General features: G+C 41.8%; 3 protein-coding genes across 6 annotated transcripts; 1 reads left to right on the top strand and 2 right to left on the bottom strand.

Moving 5' to 3' along the window:
- LOC111970414 (hyaluronidase-2) lies at positions 1–11249 on the top strand. Of its 3 annotated transcripts, none has more exons than XM_023997127.3 (4): positions 1–153; positions 5270–6239; positions 8743–8832; positions 9373–11249. In XM_023997127.3, exons 2-4 carry the CDS (start codon positions 5286–5288, stop codon positions 9763–9765), a joined length of 1437 nt encoding a protein of 478 aa, XP_023852895.1. In that variant the 5' UTR covers positions 1–153; positions 5270–5285; the 3' UTR covers positions 9766–11249. The 3 variants fall into 3 exon arrangements, with proteins under 3 accessions (XP_023852895.1, XP_023852894.1, XP_023852896.1); XM_023997126.1 differs by lacking the exon at positions 1–153 and adding an exon at positions 2297–2541; XM_023997128.3 differs by lacking the exon at positions 1–153 and adding an exon at positions 3099–3345.
- A 3284-nt stretch (positions 11250–14533) lies between these two features.
- LOC139028404 (zinc finger protein 3-like) lies at positions 14534–18146 on the bottom strand (the record flags this gene model as incomplete). The annotated part of the gene is made up of 1 exon (XM_070445734.1): positions 14534–18146. A coding segment is annotated over one exon (1923 nt), but the record flags the coding sequence as incomplete, so codon positions are not given.
- Positions 18146–20203, bottom strand: LOC111970736 (zinc finger protein 136). 2 transcript variants are annotated; one of them, XM_070445735.1, is made up of 3 exons: positions 19827–20203; positions 19156–19368; positions 18146–19039 (listed from the first exon to the last, which is right to left on the bottom strand). In XM_070445735.1, the coding sequence occupies exons 2-3, from the start codon at positions 19352–19354 to the stop codon at positions 18153–18155; spliced, it is 1086 nt and encodes a 361-aa protein (XP_070301836.1). In that variant the 5' UTR covers positions 19355–19368; positions 19827–20203; the 3' UTR covers positions 18146–18152. The 2 variants fall into 2 exon arrangements, with proteins under 2 accessions (XP_070301836.1, XP_023853272.1); XM_023997504.2 differs by having other exon boundaries at positions 19838–20199.
- Between the last annotated feature and the right edge of the window lie 61 nt (positions 20204–20264).

A 20264-nucleotide genomic window follows, 5' to 3' on the forward strand; every position in this document is an offset into this window, starting at 1 on the left:
TCTGCATTTAACTACTGACACACTCAAGGGATTGTCATGCAGGGGACCCAGGACACTTTAGCCAACATTATAGGGAGGAAAGAAACTGGTCTGTACAACACATCCAGTCCTCTTCAGTGGATTTGCAAGGAAAAGGACTCTAGCCTCTGTTGGGTAAGTGGGAAAAACTTCAGAGACCGATTTATTCAACAATTGACTATCACTATTTGTCTGCATTCCTTTTTTTTTACTCCATTTCTTACTATGCATGTATCCATCATCTAAAAGTAATGTGCCCTACTCCTGAATCAATTACCCAAGGTTGATTACCAGTTTGCATTTCAGACACCGTTTCTCATAGTCTGCTATGACAGGAGGCACATCACATTGATGCCTTTTGTAAAATGTCTAAACATATCACACACAGGCCTCAGTGTGTTAAGTCATTTTAATTTGATAATATTCCAATTTACTCTAACATTTATTTTCATGTGTTTTCAGCTTTTTCATAGTTGTTTCGTGTGTGTGTAGTCTATGCATGGGCGATTCTTGTCTAAAAGTTGTGAGTTTTGTTAGCATGCTATCAATTAGGGAGTGTAGCATAAAACAAATCCACCCCTAAACTTCCCCGCTAGAGTTTCTTCCTTCGTTAACTACTTCAAACTACAAAACACATTTCCACAACATCTTTGTCATTCTTCTCTGCACTGCACTGCCCTCCTTTCAAAAAACATTCTGTAAAATCCCCTCTGGTTTGCTGAATGATTTGTTCCTGTCAAGTAGATTCCTGTCTGGATTTCACAACAGTGGACCCTAGGCCAGACTTCAAAGCACCACACATCTGTGCCTGTAGTTGCCTAGTTGTGTGTGGGTGGCATACTAAGGCACTGATTGCATTGCGGTAAATGCACTCTACTGTGGTCAATCATTCAACCAAATWAAATCAAACTTTATTTGTCACATGCGCCGAATACAACAAGTGTAGACTTTACCGTGAAATGCGTACTTACAAGTCCTTAACCATAAGTGCAGTTCAAGAGGAGTTAAGAAAATATTTACCAAGTAGACTAAAATAAAAGTAATAATAAAAAGTAACACAATAAGAATAACGAGGCTATATACAATCAAATGTATTTATAAAGCCCCTTTTACATCCACAGTTGTCACAAAGTGGTTAAACAGAAACCCAGCCTAAAACCCCAAAGAGCAATTAAGCAATGAAGAGGTAGAAGCACGGTGGCGTCACTACTACTGTAGTTTACCTCCAGGTGTGTGTTAGTAGCAATTCCTGATTACTGCCAGCTCCACAGGGCTTAGAGAGAGGGGAAGGCTTTAAACCATGGACATTCAATGGAGATAGACCAGACTACAGGCATATACACCTTGCACTGATGTAAAGCAGGCAGGCCCTGTTTACATGATACGTTACTTTAAGGTATCCTAGTTGACTTAAAATGGTCTGGTCTTCTGTGTTCCCTGTACTGAAATTACATCTGCGAACAAGCAAACAGAGTGAGAAAGAGAGCGAGAAATTCCTGCTGTAGGTCTTAACCTGCTTGGTCAGCAGCCATGAGAGACGCTTTCCCCTTCATAAGTTTGACCCTGCCAGGTGAGTCAGCATGGAGAGTCAATGGTCGCTCCCAACTTTCACAGGAACAGCAGCTATGTCCACAGCACATGGTCAGCGGACATCATGCTTTCTAGAGGGTGAACTGCAGATGCKTGGATGTAGTTAGACAGCTTTAAGCTTTTTTGCTGTATGCTTTATTTCAGTTTCCTGAAAGATGTCAAAGAGTATGGTCACAGCTTTTCAATTACTGAAAAGTATCAGTAAGGACTACATTAAGATGACTGAATTATAACAAACACATAGTCTAAAAGTAGGATGTGCTCGTTTTAAAGTGGACATCCACACTCCTGTAACACGTGGTATTTATAGACTAGCTAGTCTTTCAGTAGTTCAACTCAAGCAGTGCCAGTCACCCACATCTCTGCTATCTAAACCTACATAAACATAATTAATTGGATTGGTTCCTACATGTGACTATCTTAATTTAAAGAACACATTCTGGCGTGATATCCTACCCCTCAGCGAAATTGGAAGACTAAGCCACTATTGACATTTAAAGGGAGTAATCGTAAACAAACGTCAAACCAAAAACGCTACAAATACATTAGTATGGCTTTAACATACACATAAATATATATTGACATTAATTAGTCCAATGACATATGTATTACTCCTCATCAAGACGAAGTGACCTAAACATTGACGTCAATTTCTGAACGTATCCCCCCTTTCCCGTAGAATGGAACGAGCAGTTCTAAACTCGTAGCGCATCGTTTCTCTGCTTGGAACTGGGCGCGATGCGTTGTTGGGAAGATGGGATTTTCACGAAAAATGTATTGATTATAATATGTTATTAGCAAGAAGACTGGTGGAACATTTCCACCATGAGGAGATATGTATACCAAGATGTCGGCAGATTCTTCTATGTCGTTTTTTGTTTGAAACCACACTAGTGGAATAAACCGCTGTCCTGATCTAGTCGTCTGCTACAGGTCAGATTCCCTTGGTCAACTAGTGAAACTTGTGTTGCTACAGTAGCAAGTAGTGTAACATTATTGCACAGTTCGCAACTGTATCATTCAATTTCAGTTATTGTATTTGGCTACAATGTAATGAGTAAATGCAAGGACTGAAACTAGCTCGTGCTAACGGTGTGCGCGTGTTCAACTACATCGCGTATTCGTACTAGTTTGTGGAATTTGGTATGCATATAATTACTTATTTGATTAACGAATTAGCGAGTAATGATAATCATTCACATTGTCTGAAACTGGTGAGCTGGTTTGGTTATACATTTGAGTGTATTGTTCGATTCGTTTCGAGGCCAGCAGAAACACGAAAAACAGGGTAAAATGCAGTCATCAGTATGTTTTGGTCTACAGAAATAATCAGGGTTGGGGTGTAATCCGTTACATGTAAAGGATTACAAAAACGGTAGCTAATTCGTTACATGACCAGCAAAAATATTGTGATCAGATTACAGATACTTTTGAAAAACTAGATGATTACTTCAAGTGTTACTTTTAAATTCAGAAAGGATGTTAGCGAAAAACATATTTTAGACTTGTTTTCTCAATGACATTCAAATCAGCATTGAAAAAAAAATACAATTTGTTCCACCTGAGCGAGTCTGACCACAAATCAGAGACCACTATGATGACACACAAAATGTGTTTGATCGATCGCGGGAAAAGCGCAGGAATAGGCTTTTGAAGGCTACAGTCCAAGCTATGTCTTACAATGGTGCGACTACTGTCGGCATCCAAAGATTATCGAATTTGAACAAACGCTTGGAGGTGAGGATGACAGCAGTGGTGTAGTCTACGGTGATACGGATATCATTTATTATTGATATCTACATAGCGCATTGATGTGAATCACACTGCTCTCATTTAGTTATTTGCTCCTTACGGATTGTGGTTGTTGTGCATGGCTGTTCACAAATCTAAATGTGTATTTGAACCCAATAATGGTTGAATTCAAGAAGTTTAAGTTTAGCAATCATTGTTTTTGAAACCGGTGCACATCCAGTGAAAAATACGCTCTTGCAACAGCGGCCTATGGAATAAAAGTGGGGCTTTTATTGCTCAATCAAATTCATGCTGATAAAATAAAAATCCATAGGCCTAATGGACACATGCTCAAACTCGCACACTTTTGATAGACTTAAAGTGGCAATCTGTAGTTGCTACATACATTTTTGACTTATAGATTATATATATATATCCATTTAATTCTTGAAGAATATAATTTATAATGACTCATGAGCTTAGTTCAACTGTTACACTCCATGAGAACCTAAAATATAATCTTGTTTTTCTCAAATGTTTGTAAATGTGAACAAACACTGTATAGCCTCATAACATGGTTAAAACAATACTTTTGATATCGTGGATGGTCAGTCCTTCCATCTGTAGCTCTGTCTATTAATCTGAGAGTGGTTACATTTCTCCAGGCCCATCCCTCAGCTTTTTACCAAAACAGAGGCGGGCTGACAATTTTGTTATTGTTTCATCTGTGGATTTGCCCATTAAACAGCTGCATATTATCAAGATATCAAAAAGTGTCACCAACAAAAAGGTCAACAATAGACCTGTAGCAAATGCAGCATATGGCATTCATTTTTCACATGTAAATAGCACTTTTCAGTAGTGCTCAAAGCATGCCATTCCATGAGTGCAGCATTTATTTTTGAACTGGAATCAATGAGCCCAATCAGTCCTCCATGACAACAAAATCATAAACAACAGAGTAGGGCAGGCTAATAAGTCCTTAGTTTTGGGGTTATGCTCAGGTAAAACTATTTGTCTAATCTATAATTCCATATTTCCAATACCTATTCTTGAAGATCAAGGGGTATAACATTTATTGGAATGACTGGAWTTCTGATAGACTTTGGTTTTTAATGTAAAGATATAATTGACTCATATTATTTTTATATGTAGTAGAAAGCGATGGGTTAGAAGAAGCCTACATAACCAACCCATAAAGTAACATTTTACATCCATATATGGCCAGCTGTGTTAACTTTAACATTGATTTATCCTGAAATAGATGTCGTTCAATTGGTAACATACATTTTTGTCTTCTTCTAATGTGTTTTAAGGGGGAAGTAATCTAAAAGTAACTGAATGTAATCAGATTACATGACTGAGTTTGGGTAATCCAAAAGTTACGTTACTGATTACAATTTTGGACAGGTAACTAGTAACTGTAACGGATTATATTTAGAAAGTTACCTACCCAACCCTGGAAATAATATATTATCTCTCCATGCATTGTCAGACAGTTTTGTGTCTGTCTTTTGTTTGTGTTTTTTACTGCAGTGCTACATGACCTTCCAACAATGTTAGTATGAAGAGTAGTACCAAGATACTCTCTTAAATTTCAGAGATATCCTACAAGCTAGCCCTGTCATAATGGTTGGCAATCTCCCACCATATGTGTGCCAATCAGTGTTGTGAAAGGAAGTTAATGTTGATTTGAAGTTGAAAACACACACACTCTTGCTCAAGGCGTATTATTACATACCACAGTTAGAAATGGTTTGTGAGGGCACCTGGAGAAATGTATATTAAGTAAACATGCCATTTCATTCAGTAAAAATAGCTCGTATCACTGCCAAATTATATAGTCTACAGAGAAACTGAGTAACTGGAGAGACTCATTTCCTAGGCTGTGATTGTAAAGAGCTACATTGACATTGTGTCTCTCTTCCAGGGCAGAGAAGGTGGCCATGGGGGTAGCGCCTCACTCTCTCCTGGCCCTGACTGGCCAGCTGCCCTGGCTGCTGCTCCTGGCTCTGCTCACTCCCTGGAATGTCCTCGGAGCTGAAGAACTGAAGCCCACTAGATGGCCCATGTTCTCCCAGAAGCCTTTGCTCCTCGCCTGGAATGCCCCGACAGAGGACTGCCGCCCCCGGCACGGTGTGCGTTTCCCACTGGAGCAGTTCCAGATTGTGGCGTCGCCCAACGAGGGCTTTGTCAGACAAAACCTCACCATCTTCTATAAGGACCGGTTAGGGCTGTATCCGTATTATGAGCGGGACGGCACCGCAGTGAACGGTGGGCTCCCACAGGCCGCCAGCCTCACGCAGCACTACGAGAAGATGCCCGAAGGTGTTCACAAGTACATAAGTGAACCAAACGCCAAAGGCCTTGCCGTCATCGATTGGGAGGAGTGGCGTCCGCTGTGGATCCGCAACTGGGACGTCAAGGACGTATACCGGAACCAATCCCGGCAACTGGTGGCCAACAAAAACCTGGAGTGGCCCCTGGAGCGCGTGGGGAAAGTGGCCCAGCAGGAGTTTGAGCTGTCTGCCCGGAAATTCATGCTGGAGACCTTGCGGCTGGCCAAGAGCCTGCGGCCCAACCAGCTGTGGGGGTTCTACCTGTTTCCAGACTGCTACAACCATGACTACCGGAGCGGCCTGGAGAACTACACTGGCCGCTGCCCTGACGTGGAGGTGGCCCGCAATGACCAGCTGACCTGGCTATGGACTGAGAGCACGGCCCTATTCCCATCTGTCTACATGAGCACAGTGCTGCGCTCCACCATGTTTGGGCGGCAGTTTGTCCGCAACCGGGTGAAGGAGGGGATGCGTCTGGCATCGGCGGGTGACGGGCTGGCACGGCCTGTTTTTGTCTATACCCGGCCTACTTATGCCAACGAGCTGACTCCGCTGACTGAGGTGAGAGGGCCCATGTTATAGGCCTGATTCTGTCCCTATACTGTAGATATGATTAGTCTACTCATCATGACCATAACTTGTGCTATGCAGAGACCTGATATCTCTGATTTTGTTATTCCGGTAAGAAATCAATCAGACACACTATAGCTTTGAAATTCTCAGCTGCCTCTTACCACAACTGTTATTTTTTTGTCGAAAGTGTGTGTGTGTGAGACTGAATTAACCCTGATGTACACTACCGGTCAAAAGTTTTAGAATACCTACTCATTCAAGGGTTTGTCTTTATTTTTACTATTTCCGACATTGTAGAATAACCAAAAAAGTGTTAAACAAATCAAAATATATTTTATATTTGAGATTTTTYAAATAGCAACCCTTTGCTATATATTTTGATTTGTTGAACAATTTTTTGGTTACTACATGATTCCATATGTGTTATTTCATAGTTTTTATGTCTTCACTATTATTCTACAATGTAGAAAATAGTAAAAATAACACATATGGAATCATGTAGTAACCAAAAAAGTGTTCAACAAATCACGTTTTAACATGTTAACCAAGAGTGCGGTCTGAGTGACATACTATAGTCTGTCAGTCCCCTCTGGTCTTACAAGGCAAGTGTTACTCTAACCAGGGCCTAAAAATATAGGGCTGGTGGTTTTACAGACACAGATTAAGCCTAGTCCTGGTCTTAAAAGCGTTCTCAATGAAGATTCTCTATTGACCATGGTATTTATTTCAGGACTAAGCTTAAAGGGATACTTCAGGATTTTGGAAATAGAGCCCTTTATCTACTTCCCTAGAGTCTGATGAACTCGTGGATGCCATTTTTATGTCTCTCCGTGCAGTTTGAAGTAGGTTGTTAATTACTCATGCTAGTAGATACTCATAGACTTACAGTCATTGTGCTAACACTAGTTAGCATTGGCTCACAAAACTACCTCTAATTTCCTTCATACTAGACACAGAGACAAACAAATGGTATCCACAAGTTCATCTGACTCTGGGGAGTAGATAAAGGGCCTCATTGACAAAAATCCCAAAGTATCCCTTTAACTTGTGTCTGGGAAACCGGCCCATGAGGATCTGAATGCTTTGTTGTCTGGATCGTATTGTGTTAAAGAAAGCCAGGCTAATATGTCAGGGCTAAATATAGAACATTTACATGTCCACACACACTCCTACATGACCAGGCTTCGCATGTCCAGCAACAGAGTTGCCTGTGTTTCCCCAGAAACCTAAATATGTCTCTCTGCGGTTTCTACACCAAATATAATTACCCTTGGCGAACTTTCCAATAACACGCACATGCACTAATCTGGAGTACACACACACACCCATTGATTGCGCACAAAATACTGTATCTCAAGCAGCAACTGATTCTTACCCACACCAGAGTCATGAATGAATTGATTGGGCCATAGTAGAGCCATTAGCCTAGTCTAAATAATTCCCTTCGCTCTTTACTGTCCAGTTTTGTTCTGTTTAGGACAAATGCATGCAGGAAGACAGACTGTCCCCAAGTTCAAGTTAATTTYGTGTGCGTGCGTGTGAATGTACTGTTCAACCACTCTGTTGAAAACCCTGTGGAAAAACTCCACTGCTCGTCTGAAGAGTGACGTTTGTTCGCTGGTTCCCATTTCTGTCAGCAGTTTTCATTACATTTCCTGCAGCTGTTTCACCAAGGGATAGATGAGGGGAGTTAGACAAATTCACTGTAGTAGTGAGTCAAGAGACAATTGGAAATAGATTACTGACAGAATAGATTTAAATGAGAGGTTGGTTGTGTGTGTGCTGAAGTGGTGCGGTTGGAGAGGTTGGTTCTAATGTGTGTGCTGTGAGGTTTGTTGTGTGTGTGTGGATGAATAAATTGCTGTCAGGCAGCCTGGGTATCAGTGTTTACTTTCCCACTGGACCACTCTTCACACAGACACACTGGAGGAGAGAGGGAGAGACAGAAGGTGTGTTTGTAGGATTATTCTGAATGAACGAGAGATCATGGTTAGCCTATATATTGTATCATGCTTCATTTCTTACTTTGAGTGTGTCTGAAGCCTCCATAAGGATGTGTCGGAGTGAAAGGATGTGCGTGGGAGAGTGACACATCTGTGTTTAAACCAGGGAGTAAAGAGATATGTGTCAGTTCCTCTGACATTCTTTTCTGAATCACCATCTTTTCCATATAATGTGACGTCATCTACATGAAGTGTAAAGGGTGTGGGTCAGCTCAGCTGGTCAGTGTTAAAGAAATGATTAAATGATGTGTGTGTTCCTGTTCATAGAGGGTGGTGCATGTGTTTCAGATCGATTACAGTTAATGTCACTGTAGTCAGCCACTGCAGACTGACTGAACTACAAATCACCTGACGTCATGATGACAACTCATTATGATTTGACGGGTCGTCGCCGACTGCAATGTAGTCGATCTCAAACATGGCTAGTATGTTCATAATGGGCTGCCAACTTCCATACTGAACTTGTGTGTGTGATTGTGTGTGTGCAGACAGACCTGGTGTCCACTATTGGGGAGAGTGTAGCCCTGGGAGCATCTGGGGTCATCATCTGGGGAGACCATACCTACGCCAGCAGCAATGTGAGTGTTCTCATCACTCAAGCTGTTTAATCATTCAATATTATGCATAGCCTAGTTTGAGTCCTCTGTCTGGTGTTCCCCTCTGTAACATACTTACGGCTGCAACAATGGGAGTGTTCTCCCTGAAGATTCCCTGTTCCCAACATAATGACTCAAACTATGCATAATCTATGAATGTTCAAATTGGGGTGTTTCCCAAACGGCACCCTATTCCCTACGTAGTGCACTACTTTTGACCAGGGCCCTGTAGAGAATAGGTTGCCATTTGGGGGACACACCTATTTGATCATTCATAGATTATGCCTAGTTTGAGTCATCAGTCTGGTGTTCCCCTCTGTAGCTACTATGTAATGACTATTTCCTGTCTATCCACATTAAATGCTAACATGTGTTGGTGTCTCTGTTTGCCCCGTATCACACTTGACGTCCAATTCCCAACTTTATTTTTGTCTGAGTTTCTCATTTCCATTCTGAGTCTGTGCCTCTGTCTCACTCTGTGGGTATATGTGTGTGTCGCTGTTTGTGTGTCTCTCTCTCCAGGCCAGCTGCTCCAGTCTGAGTGAGTACCTCCGCGGTCCACTGGGCCGGTACCTATTCAATGTCTCCACAGCAGCAGAACTGTGCAGTCAGAAGTTGTGCGGCTTCCATGGCCGCTGCCTCCGCAAACACTCAGACACTGATGCCTACCTGCACCTCAGCCCCCTCACCCACAGCATCAGCAGCCAGGGGGGGAGGCTGAAGGTGACTGGGCAACTAAGCCAGGGGGAGCTGGCTGGGTACCGTCAACACTTCCAGTGCCAGTGCTACAGTGGGTACAAGGGCGAGGGCTGTGCCCAGGGAGAGCTGGGGAAGAGTGGTGCTGCCCCTGTCTGGAAAGTCTGGTCTGTGCTGACTCTGCTGCTCCCTCTGGGGCTTCTCACTGTGCGCCACTGAGGCTGGGAGGAGCAGGCGCTGACACCGTGCAATATGGGGGAAGCCACCACCACCACACCTTGGTCCTGGTTCTAGTCCTGGCCTCTACTGGTGCTCAGGGGGCTTCCTGGTCAGGGATGGGCACTAGCTGCTCTGTGGGACTGATCCATGGAGGAGAGGACATGGGAGTGCCTGCTTCTCAACACGATGAAGGAAGGAGGGGACTGAAGATACCCCTCAGTACCCTCCAGTTACCCACACAAGCGAAAGGGACAGCATTTCAAGTGGGCAAAACAACAGGCCTTCTATTTTGACTTGATGTTATTAGTGAGTGGGTGCGCTGCAGGTGTGGCAGAAATGAAGGTCCATACTGTAGTGATCTATCCCTCCCTTCACCAGAGCTGGAAGACATCTGTAGCTAACAGCCATAACTAGAACTAAGATGCCTGCAAGGTGTATGAATGCTAACCAGCTGTATTATTGAGTTTGTGTGTGTCTAAGTGAACTGTCATTAGTTAGAAGTGTACTGGGGTTACTAGTTAGACTGTAGTTTGTTAGAATGTGCCTCTCTTTTTACTCATGTTGAAACTTATGAGAGAGTTGAATCTTCAACAACAGAGGAGCTAACGCATCACACAAGAACGCTACTTTTCTACGAAGAGACTGCCACTGTGAAGATTCTGTCCAAAGAGACCTGTGCTGTGCTTGGGTAGTCCTACCTCTCGGCTAGACGGCTACACCCTCACCCAATTCTGATCTGGTCCAACTGCAGATACGGCGAGGAAAATCAACAGCAATTTTCAGCACCTTTTTGTAATGGTCTCTTTTTCTATGGTCTAATTTTTTTTATGCCTCTAATGTTGCTGTGGAAAATAACTGGAATATTTGGAAAAGACTGCTTCATTTGAAAATTCATGACCTTCAGTAAAGCTTAGCATTGTGGCAAGGAACTCATTTCATCTACATAGCTGTCTGTGTCACACGCGGACTGCTTTTGCAACACTTCAGCACCTCAGTCACATCAACAAGAAACGACTAATCTAAGAATGTGTAAGAAATGTTTGTAGTCCACAACATGTTGTTTGACATTTGTTAACACACCACTCATCTGCACAGATGACAGTGCGTTGTGCCTGTCCAACGAGTGTGTTTGGCCTAACGTGTCTGTGGTCATCATCCTTATTGTCATGATTCTTATTCTGGTGCATCTACATTTTCTGTGTTGATGTTTTGTGAGGATTGTAAACCAAAGCTGAAAGCACTTTTGCTCATTTTGTCTTTACTCTATTCTGCCTTCTGTTGCCTGAAACCAAATTCCTTAGAAAATGGCTTTGTCCTCTCGTAGGCTTCTTCAGGGGGCCTCCAGGGGCCTCAGTGAGGGTCTGTCGTTTTCACTGCTCTTATTTATGTCCCAAACATGCTTCTCATTTACTCTCCTACATGTGCATTGGATGTAATTGTAATTAGTCGTTTCTTTTTATTACATTAAACTTGAAATATGAGAAGGCTCTCACTGAATTTGTATCTTGGAGCTGTTGTGCTGCCGTTATTAACATCATGGTGGGTCAGAGTTCACAATCACATTCCACGTGTTGCAAACACAGTGAGCAGTTTGACATTTTGGAAAAGCATCTTTTAACCATTCATGGTCAGTACAGTGACACATTTAGTTGGATTTAATGGCATTAGAAAAATAAGGGAAAAGGCGATACTTAATCAGTTGCACAACTGGATGCATTCACCCAACCCCTCAATCAGAAAAGTGCAGGGGACTGCCTTAATCGACGTCCACGTCATCGCCTCATAGGCGCCCGGGGAGCAGGCTGCAACGTGTCTGGTAAGGTTTTCACGTGAAGGCCTTTGCACCTTGGTAACTTGCTGTCCTGAGTCACCTACCTCTGTGTCTTGCCAACATTTCACTTTTCCTCTTTTTCCCCTCCATTTTTGGGGATCTCTTCCATGTATAAGGGGGGTAATCTCATGGTGCCAAAAGCAATATTATTGTGCTAGGAGTACAGAGAAAGCCTTGTTTTATAACTAAAACCAGACTTCGAGCCCCCCCAATCTTCCAGTTCCAACCCTCCAGGAGGAAGGGTAGTGCTGTTCACTCATTCAACAGCATCCAAATCTTTTGGCACGTGTAATACTATTGATGCGTGTACAGTTGGACTATTAAAGGCTATGTGTGGCCAAGATGTGAATTCCATAAATCAATAGACTGAATGCAAGACTGCTGTTACTGTAGTTGGTAGGTAAACAATCATTAACAAACATGTTACTAAAGCCCTATAACATCTTAGCCAATTCACAGGACCTTTATAACATTTTTAGATTGATAGGAAAATGTCAATCAAATCAAACTATTTGTCACGTGCCGAATACATGTGACATGCTTACTTACAAGCCCTTAACCAACAGTGCAGTTCAAGAAGAGTTAAGAAAATATTAACCAAATAAACTAAAGTAAAAAAATATATAAAAAATAATTAAAAGTAACAAAATAACAAGGCTATATACAGGKGGTACTGGTACCGACCGAGTCAGTGTGTGGGGGTACAGGTTAGTTGAGGTAATTTGTTAATGTACAGTTGAAGTCGGAAGTTTACATACACTTAGATTGGAGTCATTAAAACTCGTTTTTCAACCACTCCAAATTTCTTGTTAATTAACAAACTATAGTTTTGGCAAGTCGGTTAGGACATCTACTTTGTGCATGACACAAGTCATTTTTCCAACAATTGTTTACAGACAGATTATTTTACTTTTAATTCACTGTATCACAATTCCAGTGGGTCAGAAGTTTACATACACTAAGTTGACTGTCCCTTTAAACAGCTTTGAAAATTCCAGAAAATGATGTCATGGCTTTAGAAGCTTCTGATAGGCTAATTTTCATCATTTGAGTCAATTGGAGGTGTACCTGTGGATGTATTTCAAGGCCTACCTTCAAACTCCGTGCCTCTTTGCTTGACATCATGGGAAAATCAAAAGAAATCAGCCAAGACCTCAGAAAAAAATTGTAGACCTCCACAAGTCTGGTTCATCATTGGGAGCAATTTCCAAACGCCTGAAGGTACCACGTTCATCTGTACAAACAATAGTACGCAAGTATAAACACCATGGGACTACGCAGCCGTCATACCGCTCAGGAAGGAGACGTGTTCCGTCTCCTAGAGATGAACATACTTTGGTGCGAAAAGTGCAAATCAATCCCAGAACAACAGCAAAGGACCTTGTGAAGATGCTGGAGGAAACAGGTACAAAAGTATCTACATCCACAGTAAAACGTGTCCTACATCGACATAACATTAAATGCCGCTCAGCAAGGAAAAAGCCAATGCTCCAAAACAGCCATAAAAAATCCAGACTACGGTTTGCAACTGCACATGGAGACAAAGATCGTACTTTTTGGAGAAATGTCCTCTGGTCTGATGAAACAAAAATAGAACTGTTTGGCCATAATGACCATCGTTATGTTTGGAGGAAAAAGGGGGAGGCTTGCAAGCCGAAGAACACCATCCCAACCGTGAAGCACGGGGGTGGCAGCATCCTGTTGTAGGGGTGCTTTGCTGAAGGAGGGACTGGTGCACTTCACAAAATAGATGGCGTCATGAGGCAGGAAAATGATGTGGATATATTGAAGCAACATCTCAAAACATCAGTCAGGAAGTTAAAGCTTGGTCGCAAATGGGTCTTCCAAATGGACAATGACCCAAAGTTGTGGCAAAATGGCTTAAGGACAACAAAGTCAAGGTATTGGAGTGGCCATCAAAAAGGAATGACCTCAATCCTATAGTTTGTGGGCAGAACTGAAAAAGCGGGTCCGAGCAAGGAGGCCTGCAAACCTGACTCAGTTACTCCAGCTCTGTCAGGAGGAATGGGCCAAAATTCACCCAACTTATTGTGGGAAGCTTATGGGAGGCTASCTAAAACGTTTGACCCAAGTTAAACAATTTAAAGGCAATGCTACCAAATACTACTTGAGTTTATGTAAACTTCTGACCCACTGGAAATGTGATGAAATAAATAAAAGCTGAAATAAATCATTCTCTCTACTATTATTCGGACATTTCATTCTTAAAATAAAGTAGTGATCCTATTTGACCTAAGACAGGGAATTTTTACAAAGATTAAATGTCAGGAATTGTGAAAAACTGAGTTTAAATGTATTTGGCAGCAGTGTACAAAACAAATGGAGGGGGGAATCAATGTAAATAGTCCAGTGGCCATTTKATTAATTGTTCAGCAGTCTTATGGCTTGGGGGTAGAAGCTGCTGAGGAGCCTTTTGGTCCTAGACTTGGCGCTCCGGTACAGCTTGCTGTGCGGTAGCAGAGAAAACAGTCTACGACTTGGGTGACTGGAGTCTCTGACAATTTAATGGGCTTTCCTCTGACCCGCCTATTATATAGGTCCTGGATGGCAGGAAGCTTGGCCCCAGTGATGTACTGGGCCGTACGCACTACCCTCTGTAGCGCCTTACGGTCAGATGCTAAGCAGTTCATCCATACTTCTGACCTTTTTCAGTGAACGTTGCCTTCTTATACAGGCTTTTTTGTATATGTGAGAGTATACTGTATGGTATGAATTGTTTAGAAAGAGAAGCCGTCGTAAATAAATACGAGTTAAATGTAAGAGAAGAAAACCAAGGCATTGTGAAACGCCAGGTGTGGATGGTGAGAGATGCACATAATACCATCCTCTAATCTGTCATTATACAAGCCTGGACCACAATGATGCTCTGTGATCACTCCATGTGGACACTTTGGAACAAAAAGTTTAGAGTGTTTTTTTATTACACCATCTCTTTGTTTTATTGGTCATCTACATCTGTTTCATTTCCAAAATGTTACAAAAGAGGTAAGAGTATGAATATACTATAAAGTATGCATGCAAGCTTCCTAACTGCTTCAATAACAAAATGTTGAAGGATATTTGAATATGTATGCCTGGTCCTATAGACATTCTTCAGTGGGCATTCGATACAGGAAACAAGATAACAAAATTCATTGTTTGATTTTATAATTGTCATTGTTAAAATGCATGATACAACTTGACCATTTTAAACACAATACAACCACAAATTTGAAAACGTATTTCCATTGTGGTCCCCTTGAATACACAAAAACAAAATATACACAAGATTATAAACCGGGTAGTTTGTGTCCTGGATGTTGACTGGCTGAAAGCCGTGGTATATTTAAGCAATAAGGCCAGATGGGGGTGGTATATGGCCAATATACTACGACTACGGGCTTTTCTTAGGCGCATCGTGGCATGCCTGGATACAGCCCTTAGCCCTGGTATATTGGCCATATGCCACAAACCCCTGAGGTGCCTTATTGCTTAAATATACCACGGATATGACCCATAATTACTTCTTTACTATTGTAATTATGTTGGTAACCTCAGGGGTTTGTGGCATATTGCCAATATACAACAGCTAAGGACTGTATCCAGGAACTCCGCGTTGCGTCGTGCATAAGAACAGCCCTTGGCCGTGGTATGTTGGCCCTATATCACACCCCCTCGGGCCTTATTGCTTAAATATACCACAGGTATGATGCATAATTACTTGTTTACTGTTCTAATTACATTGGTAACCAGTTTATAATATAATTAAGGCACATCAGGAGTTTGCTTTATATGGCCAATATACCAGGGCTAAGGGCTGTATCAAGGCACGCCGTGTTGCGCCTAAGAACAGCCGTTAGCCGTGGTAGTTTGGCAATATACAACACCTCGTCGGGCTTTATTGCTTAATTATAACATCTTAAATACATCTCATCAATAGGGAGGAAACAGTAAAAGGAATAAAATAGATGACCAAGTAATGTTCATTGATACAATTATCTTTCTTTTAGCTTGTGTAGTTTTAAAGCATTTTGCCCATAAACCATTTATTTCCTCTTAAGGTTTCTTAAAACACTAGTGTAGGGATGGATTTTATAAGGTTTGGTATACCATTCCATTCTTCTGTACTAGTTTAAAAGAGATTTTTTCCCCCAGCAATCCCACTGGGCAAAAACTGGTTGAATCAACAGATGTCTTTGTTGAAATGACGTGGAAACAAGGTGACGACGTTGAATCTACGTGGAAAAATTATCATATTTGCAAAAAGTAATCAACGTACAGGATTTTTTTCACCCAACTTGGAACCTAAATCCAATGTCATGGTGAAATGTTTTGTTGATTTCATTTTGAATTCACGTTAGTTTACAAAAATGTAAAATAGATGTTGAACTGACGTCTGTGCCTAATGTAATCCTACTATAGCACAGCAGTCTAATATTGGCAACACTGGCTCTGGTGTGATGGCTATGAGGGTCTATAATAACATTTAAATAACCAGACAATACAAGATACCAAACCACAGCTCACTATATACAAATATACAACAAGTTCTACAAAATTAAATTACATTTCTCTTCTAAATCTCCCATATTATCAACACCAAAGTGAGTTATTGAACAGTTCCATATCAGAATGAATCCATAATTTTACTCCTTTGTCCAAGACAGTTTAGTAGACGGTGTCTTTTCAGATAGTAAAGCCCTCTGAAAGTATTTTTACAAACATAGCAGGTATGATGTTGCTGCTTGGAGTGGCTCTGGATGAGCTTTAGTAGGGCAGATGCTTCAGACCAGCCCAGTTTCCACTTGGAGCTCTCAGAAACATGGCTCTCCTGCTTGGGTGTGTTATTGTGGCGGCGGGTGTTGAGGTACTCCAACCACTTGTTTCTATGATTTCGCTCATGCTTCTTGAGGTTTTCTGCCATGTGGAATACTTTGTAACACATTGAGCATGAGAAGGGCCTTTCAGTAGAATGTGTGTACTTGTGGTGCTTCAGATGATCCGCCCGGCTGAAGCTTAGGCCACACTTCTCACATTGGAACACCTTGCCTGCCTTTGTGTGAGTGTGATATCTATGTCTTCGGAGAGAGTTATGGTCCTTGAACGTTGTCCCACAAGCCTTACAAAGATAACTCCTCAACATTGTGTGCATTTTACCGAGGTGGGTCTTTAAGTCCTCCTGTCGCCCAAATGTATCTCCATAACAATGACTAAGGTGAGGTTTCTCATTGGTGTGCAGGTTCTCATGCCGTCTCAAATGTTCTCGCCTCTTGAACTTTGTACCGCAACATGAACAAACATGGGGAGTTTTGTCTGAATGGATCATTCTGTGTTTTCCCAGCTTTTCCCCAGTACTAAATTTCTTGCCACACTGGTGGCATGTATAACCATCTGGTCCTGGATGATAAACTTCATGATGCAACATCAGTTCCTTTTGATGTACACATCGCTTCTCACACAGTTGGCAGACGTGGTTTCTCACCTGATGAGTCTTTTCATGCGTCCGCAACTCTCCTGGATCCCTGAATCCAACGCCACAATCAAAACAGATAAAGGAACTGCCAGAATGAGAACAGCTGTGGCGCTTTAGGTGATCCTTTCGGCCAAAGTCAAGGCCACATTCTTTACAGTGATGCAGCTTGGAGGCTTTTACGTTGCTCTCCCGAATTCTCCTAGAGTCTTTGCGATCCTTTAAACATTTTCCACAAAAATTAAACGAAACATGATATATGAAACAGTCCCCACAATCTTTGCAAATAAATTGTCTCGATACATCTTCCTCTGTCTCTCTTACAGTGTTTAAGTCTATTTCAGTTGCCTCCAGATCCCTTTGTGTCGGCAAGCCTTTCAAGGTGTCTTTAATGATACATGTCCTGACATTGCCTACTGCTTTTAGGGTTTTGCGGTATTGGTCTGGGTGCATTTCCCTGGCATGATTCTCAAACTCCAGTCCACTGGCAAGCTTTAGGACACAGAGTTGACAATAGAAAATATCCCCCTGTTGGCTCACCCTACTTGCCTCTATGAAAGCCTTTACATGCTTACGCAGGTGGAAGCACTTATGCTTTTGGAAAATATCTGCCTTTTCAAAATGACGATCACATTCACAGCACGTTAAAGCAAATGTGTTTTTACGCAAGTTATTTTCCCGATGATACATTTTCTCGTGTTTGGTGCAAGCTTTAAGCTTGTTGAATGCTCTACCACAAACTGGACATCTAATCTGTTGTTTCACTTGCGCTCCGTGCTCCTGTTTAGGAGGCACTATTTCACTTTTGCCCTGTGCCCAAGCATGTCTTTTCTGGTGTTTTTGGTAAGATTTGAAAAACTTAAAAACCTTCCCACAGTCCAGACAAGGAAACGGAGGAGAACGTTTAGAGTCAGGCGGAAAAGGAGGAGAACGGTTAGAGTCAGAAGGAAAAGGAGGAGAACGGTTAGAGTCAGGCRGAAAAGGAGAACGGTTAGAGTCAGGCGGAAAAGGAGGAGAACGGTTAGAGTCAGGCGGAAAAGGAGGAGAACGGTTAGAGTCAGGCGGAAAAGGAGAAACGGTTTAGAGTCAGAAAGGGGGAGGAGAACGGTTAGAGTCAGAAGGAAAAGGAGGAGAACGGTTAGAGTCAGAAGGAAAAGGAGGAGAACGGTTAGAGTCAGAAGGAAAAGGAGAACGGTTAGAGTCAGAAGGAAAAGGAGGAGAATGGTTAGAGTCAGAAGGAAAAGGAGGAGAATGGTTAGAGTCAGAAGGAAAAGGAGGAGAATGGTTAGAGTCAGGCGTTTGCTGCTCTGCAGTGTTGGCTAGTTCATCATCAGAAGATATTAGAATACATGCATCCTGATCCTCAGTATCGTCGCTGTTCTTCCTGTTTTTCTTGATGGCCCTTACACAAGTTTCTGTGGCATCTTTCCTATTGCCTTCAAGACGTACAATAATCTCAGAACTTGAAGGGTTCCTCTGTTTTTTTCTGCTTTTTTTGGTTATCCTGTGTGTCTTCTCATGCTTTATGAAAGAAGTTAGGTATTTGAACCCCTTACCACAGTGCCTGCAGGTGTGAAGGCCTTTCACTTTCTGATTGACATTTAAGCCTACTGCTATGATTGACTTTCCATTTCCTCTCAGTCTTGGTACAATGTGAGTGGCCTGGTGCTTTGTGAATGAAGTTAGGTATTTAAACTCCTTCCCACAAGTCTTGCAGGTGTACAGGGCTTTGATATGAGTTTCCTCATGTTTTCGAAATGAAGTTAGGTATTTGAACACCTTCCCACAAGTCATGCAGGTGTGCAGGGGTGAGACACCTGTTTCCATTGACTTGGCTTTTGGTCTTCCTCTCTCACTTGCTACATCACATATTGAATGAGAGCTTATGAAGTGCTGCTCCAGCTCTGGTTCGCTAGTGAAGGAGGCTTCGCAGGCATCACATGGAAAGAACTGGAGTTCCACATTCGCAAAACCTTTACAAAAGACAGAGGCAACAAGTACAACATTTAAATTATTTTGACCTCACAGTTAACCCAGTTAATAACAAGTTAGCCTAACCCACAAACCAATACCCTTGTTCTTTTCTTACCATGCCCATCATCATTATGAAAGTCAGCATCCATCTCCATGTCTAGGCTGCCATGGTTACTTTCAGGTAGGTTGTCTTTTACCTCGAGAACAAGCAAGTCTGGAGAGACGTCTGTGATCTCCAGGGTCATTATCTCTCCATTGGCATATCCAGATAGTGAGCTAGAAGGGTCCTCCCTCTCCAAATCAATGGACTCCATGTTATCGTCTTATTCTGAGACGTATCACCAAAGAAGCACACAAACACACAAAAAATAAATCTACAAACATCTTTCTAAATATGTTAGATAAAGAATCCCTTCTCATTGTTGATAGGCACACAAGACGTGCACTTTTCAATTGAGAAACAAAGCAGAATGCATATTATTAGAGGATCTCAAAGTTGAACGCTGTCAAGGCCAAACTAACTCAATTATTTGGTTTGAAGTTACTTTAATATTATTTTGAGATACAAATTAATTACATTGCACGGTTGATATCACTTCCATTGACTGTTAGCTAGCTAGCTGTGGGTAAAGTTAGCGGATGTTGGCGGAAAAAAACCGAACCATGGATTCGGTTTTCTACCATAGACTACTTTCAGGATGAGGAACCATCTAATCATCTAAATAACAAACTTCCGCAGAGAGACAGAAAGCACGATAGCTATGCCTAATAAATTCACAAATTTACCAGATACAAACCTAAAACAACATCGAGTCACTCCGTTCTTTTTCTGCCGTGGTTACCCGGTCAAGACTAGAAGGTATCCAGCTTTGGTCAAATTAACATCAAAAGTTGATTTATTTTGCATTTTACTAACACTAACCATAACTCTTGTCATAAACTTAACACAATTATCCTAACCTGCTACGTTCATTCTCTTAACCTGTTTCGTAAATTATCATAACTTGCTGCGAAAAGTCAAATATGATGTTAATTTGACAAAAGCTGCATCCCGTCTAGTCATAACCTGGCTTTTACCCCGCCATATTGTTGTGCAGCCCACAAATGTGTTCGATTAGAAACAACAATTTAATGGATAGATTTGATCTAAATGAAAAACGTTTCATTATAATATCTTGTAGATGTCATAGTTAATTAGTAGTTCATTATTCCATAATTGATACT

Source organism: Salvelinus sp. IW2-2015, linkage group LG11, assembly GCF_002910315.2.
Source record: "Salvelinus sp. IW2-2015 linkage group LG11, ASM291031v2, whole genome shotgun sequence".
Classification (NCBI taxonomy): Eukaryota; Metazoa; Chordata; class Actinopteri; order Salmoniformes; family Salmonidae; genus Salvelinus; species Salvelinus sp. IW2-2015.

Bases quoted from the DNA above. Each gene is read 5' to 3' on its own strand.
- LOC111970414 (XM_023997127.3), top strand. From the start codon at position 5,286: ATGGGGGTAGCGCCTCACTCTCTCCTGGCCCTGACTGGCCAGCTGCCC. The intron at 6,240-8,742 runs GTGAGAGGGCCC...GTGTGTGTGCAG, and splicing joins AGCTGACTCCGCTGACTGAG to ACAGACCTGGTGTCCACTAT. The intron at 8,833-9,372 runs GTGAGTGTTCTC...CTCTCTCTCCAG, and splicing joins ATACCTACGCCAGCAGCAAT to GCCAGCTGCTCCAGTCTGAG.
- LOC111970736 (XM_070445735.1), bottom strand. From the start codon at position 19,354: ATGGAGTCCATTGATTTGGAGAGGGAGGACCCTTCTAGCTCACTATCT. The intron at 19,040-19,155 runs GTAAGAAAAGAA...TCTTTTGTAAAG, and splicing joins TCATAATGATGATGGGCATG to GTTTTGCGAATGTGGAACTC.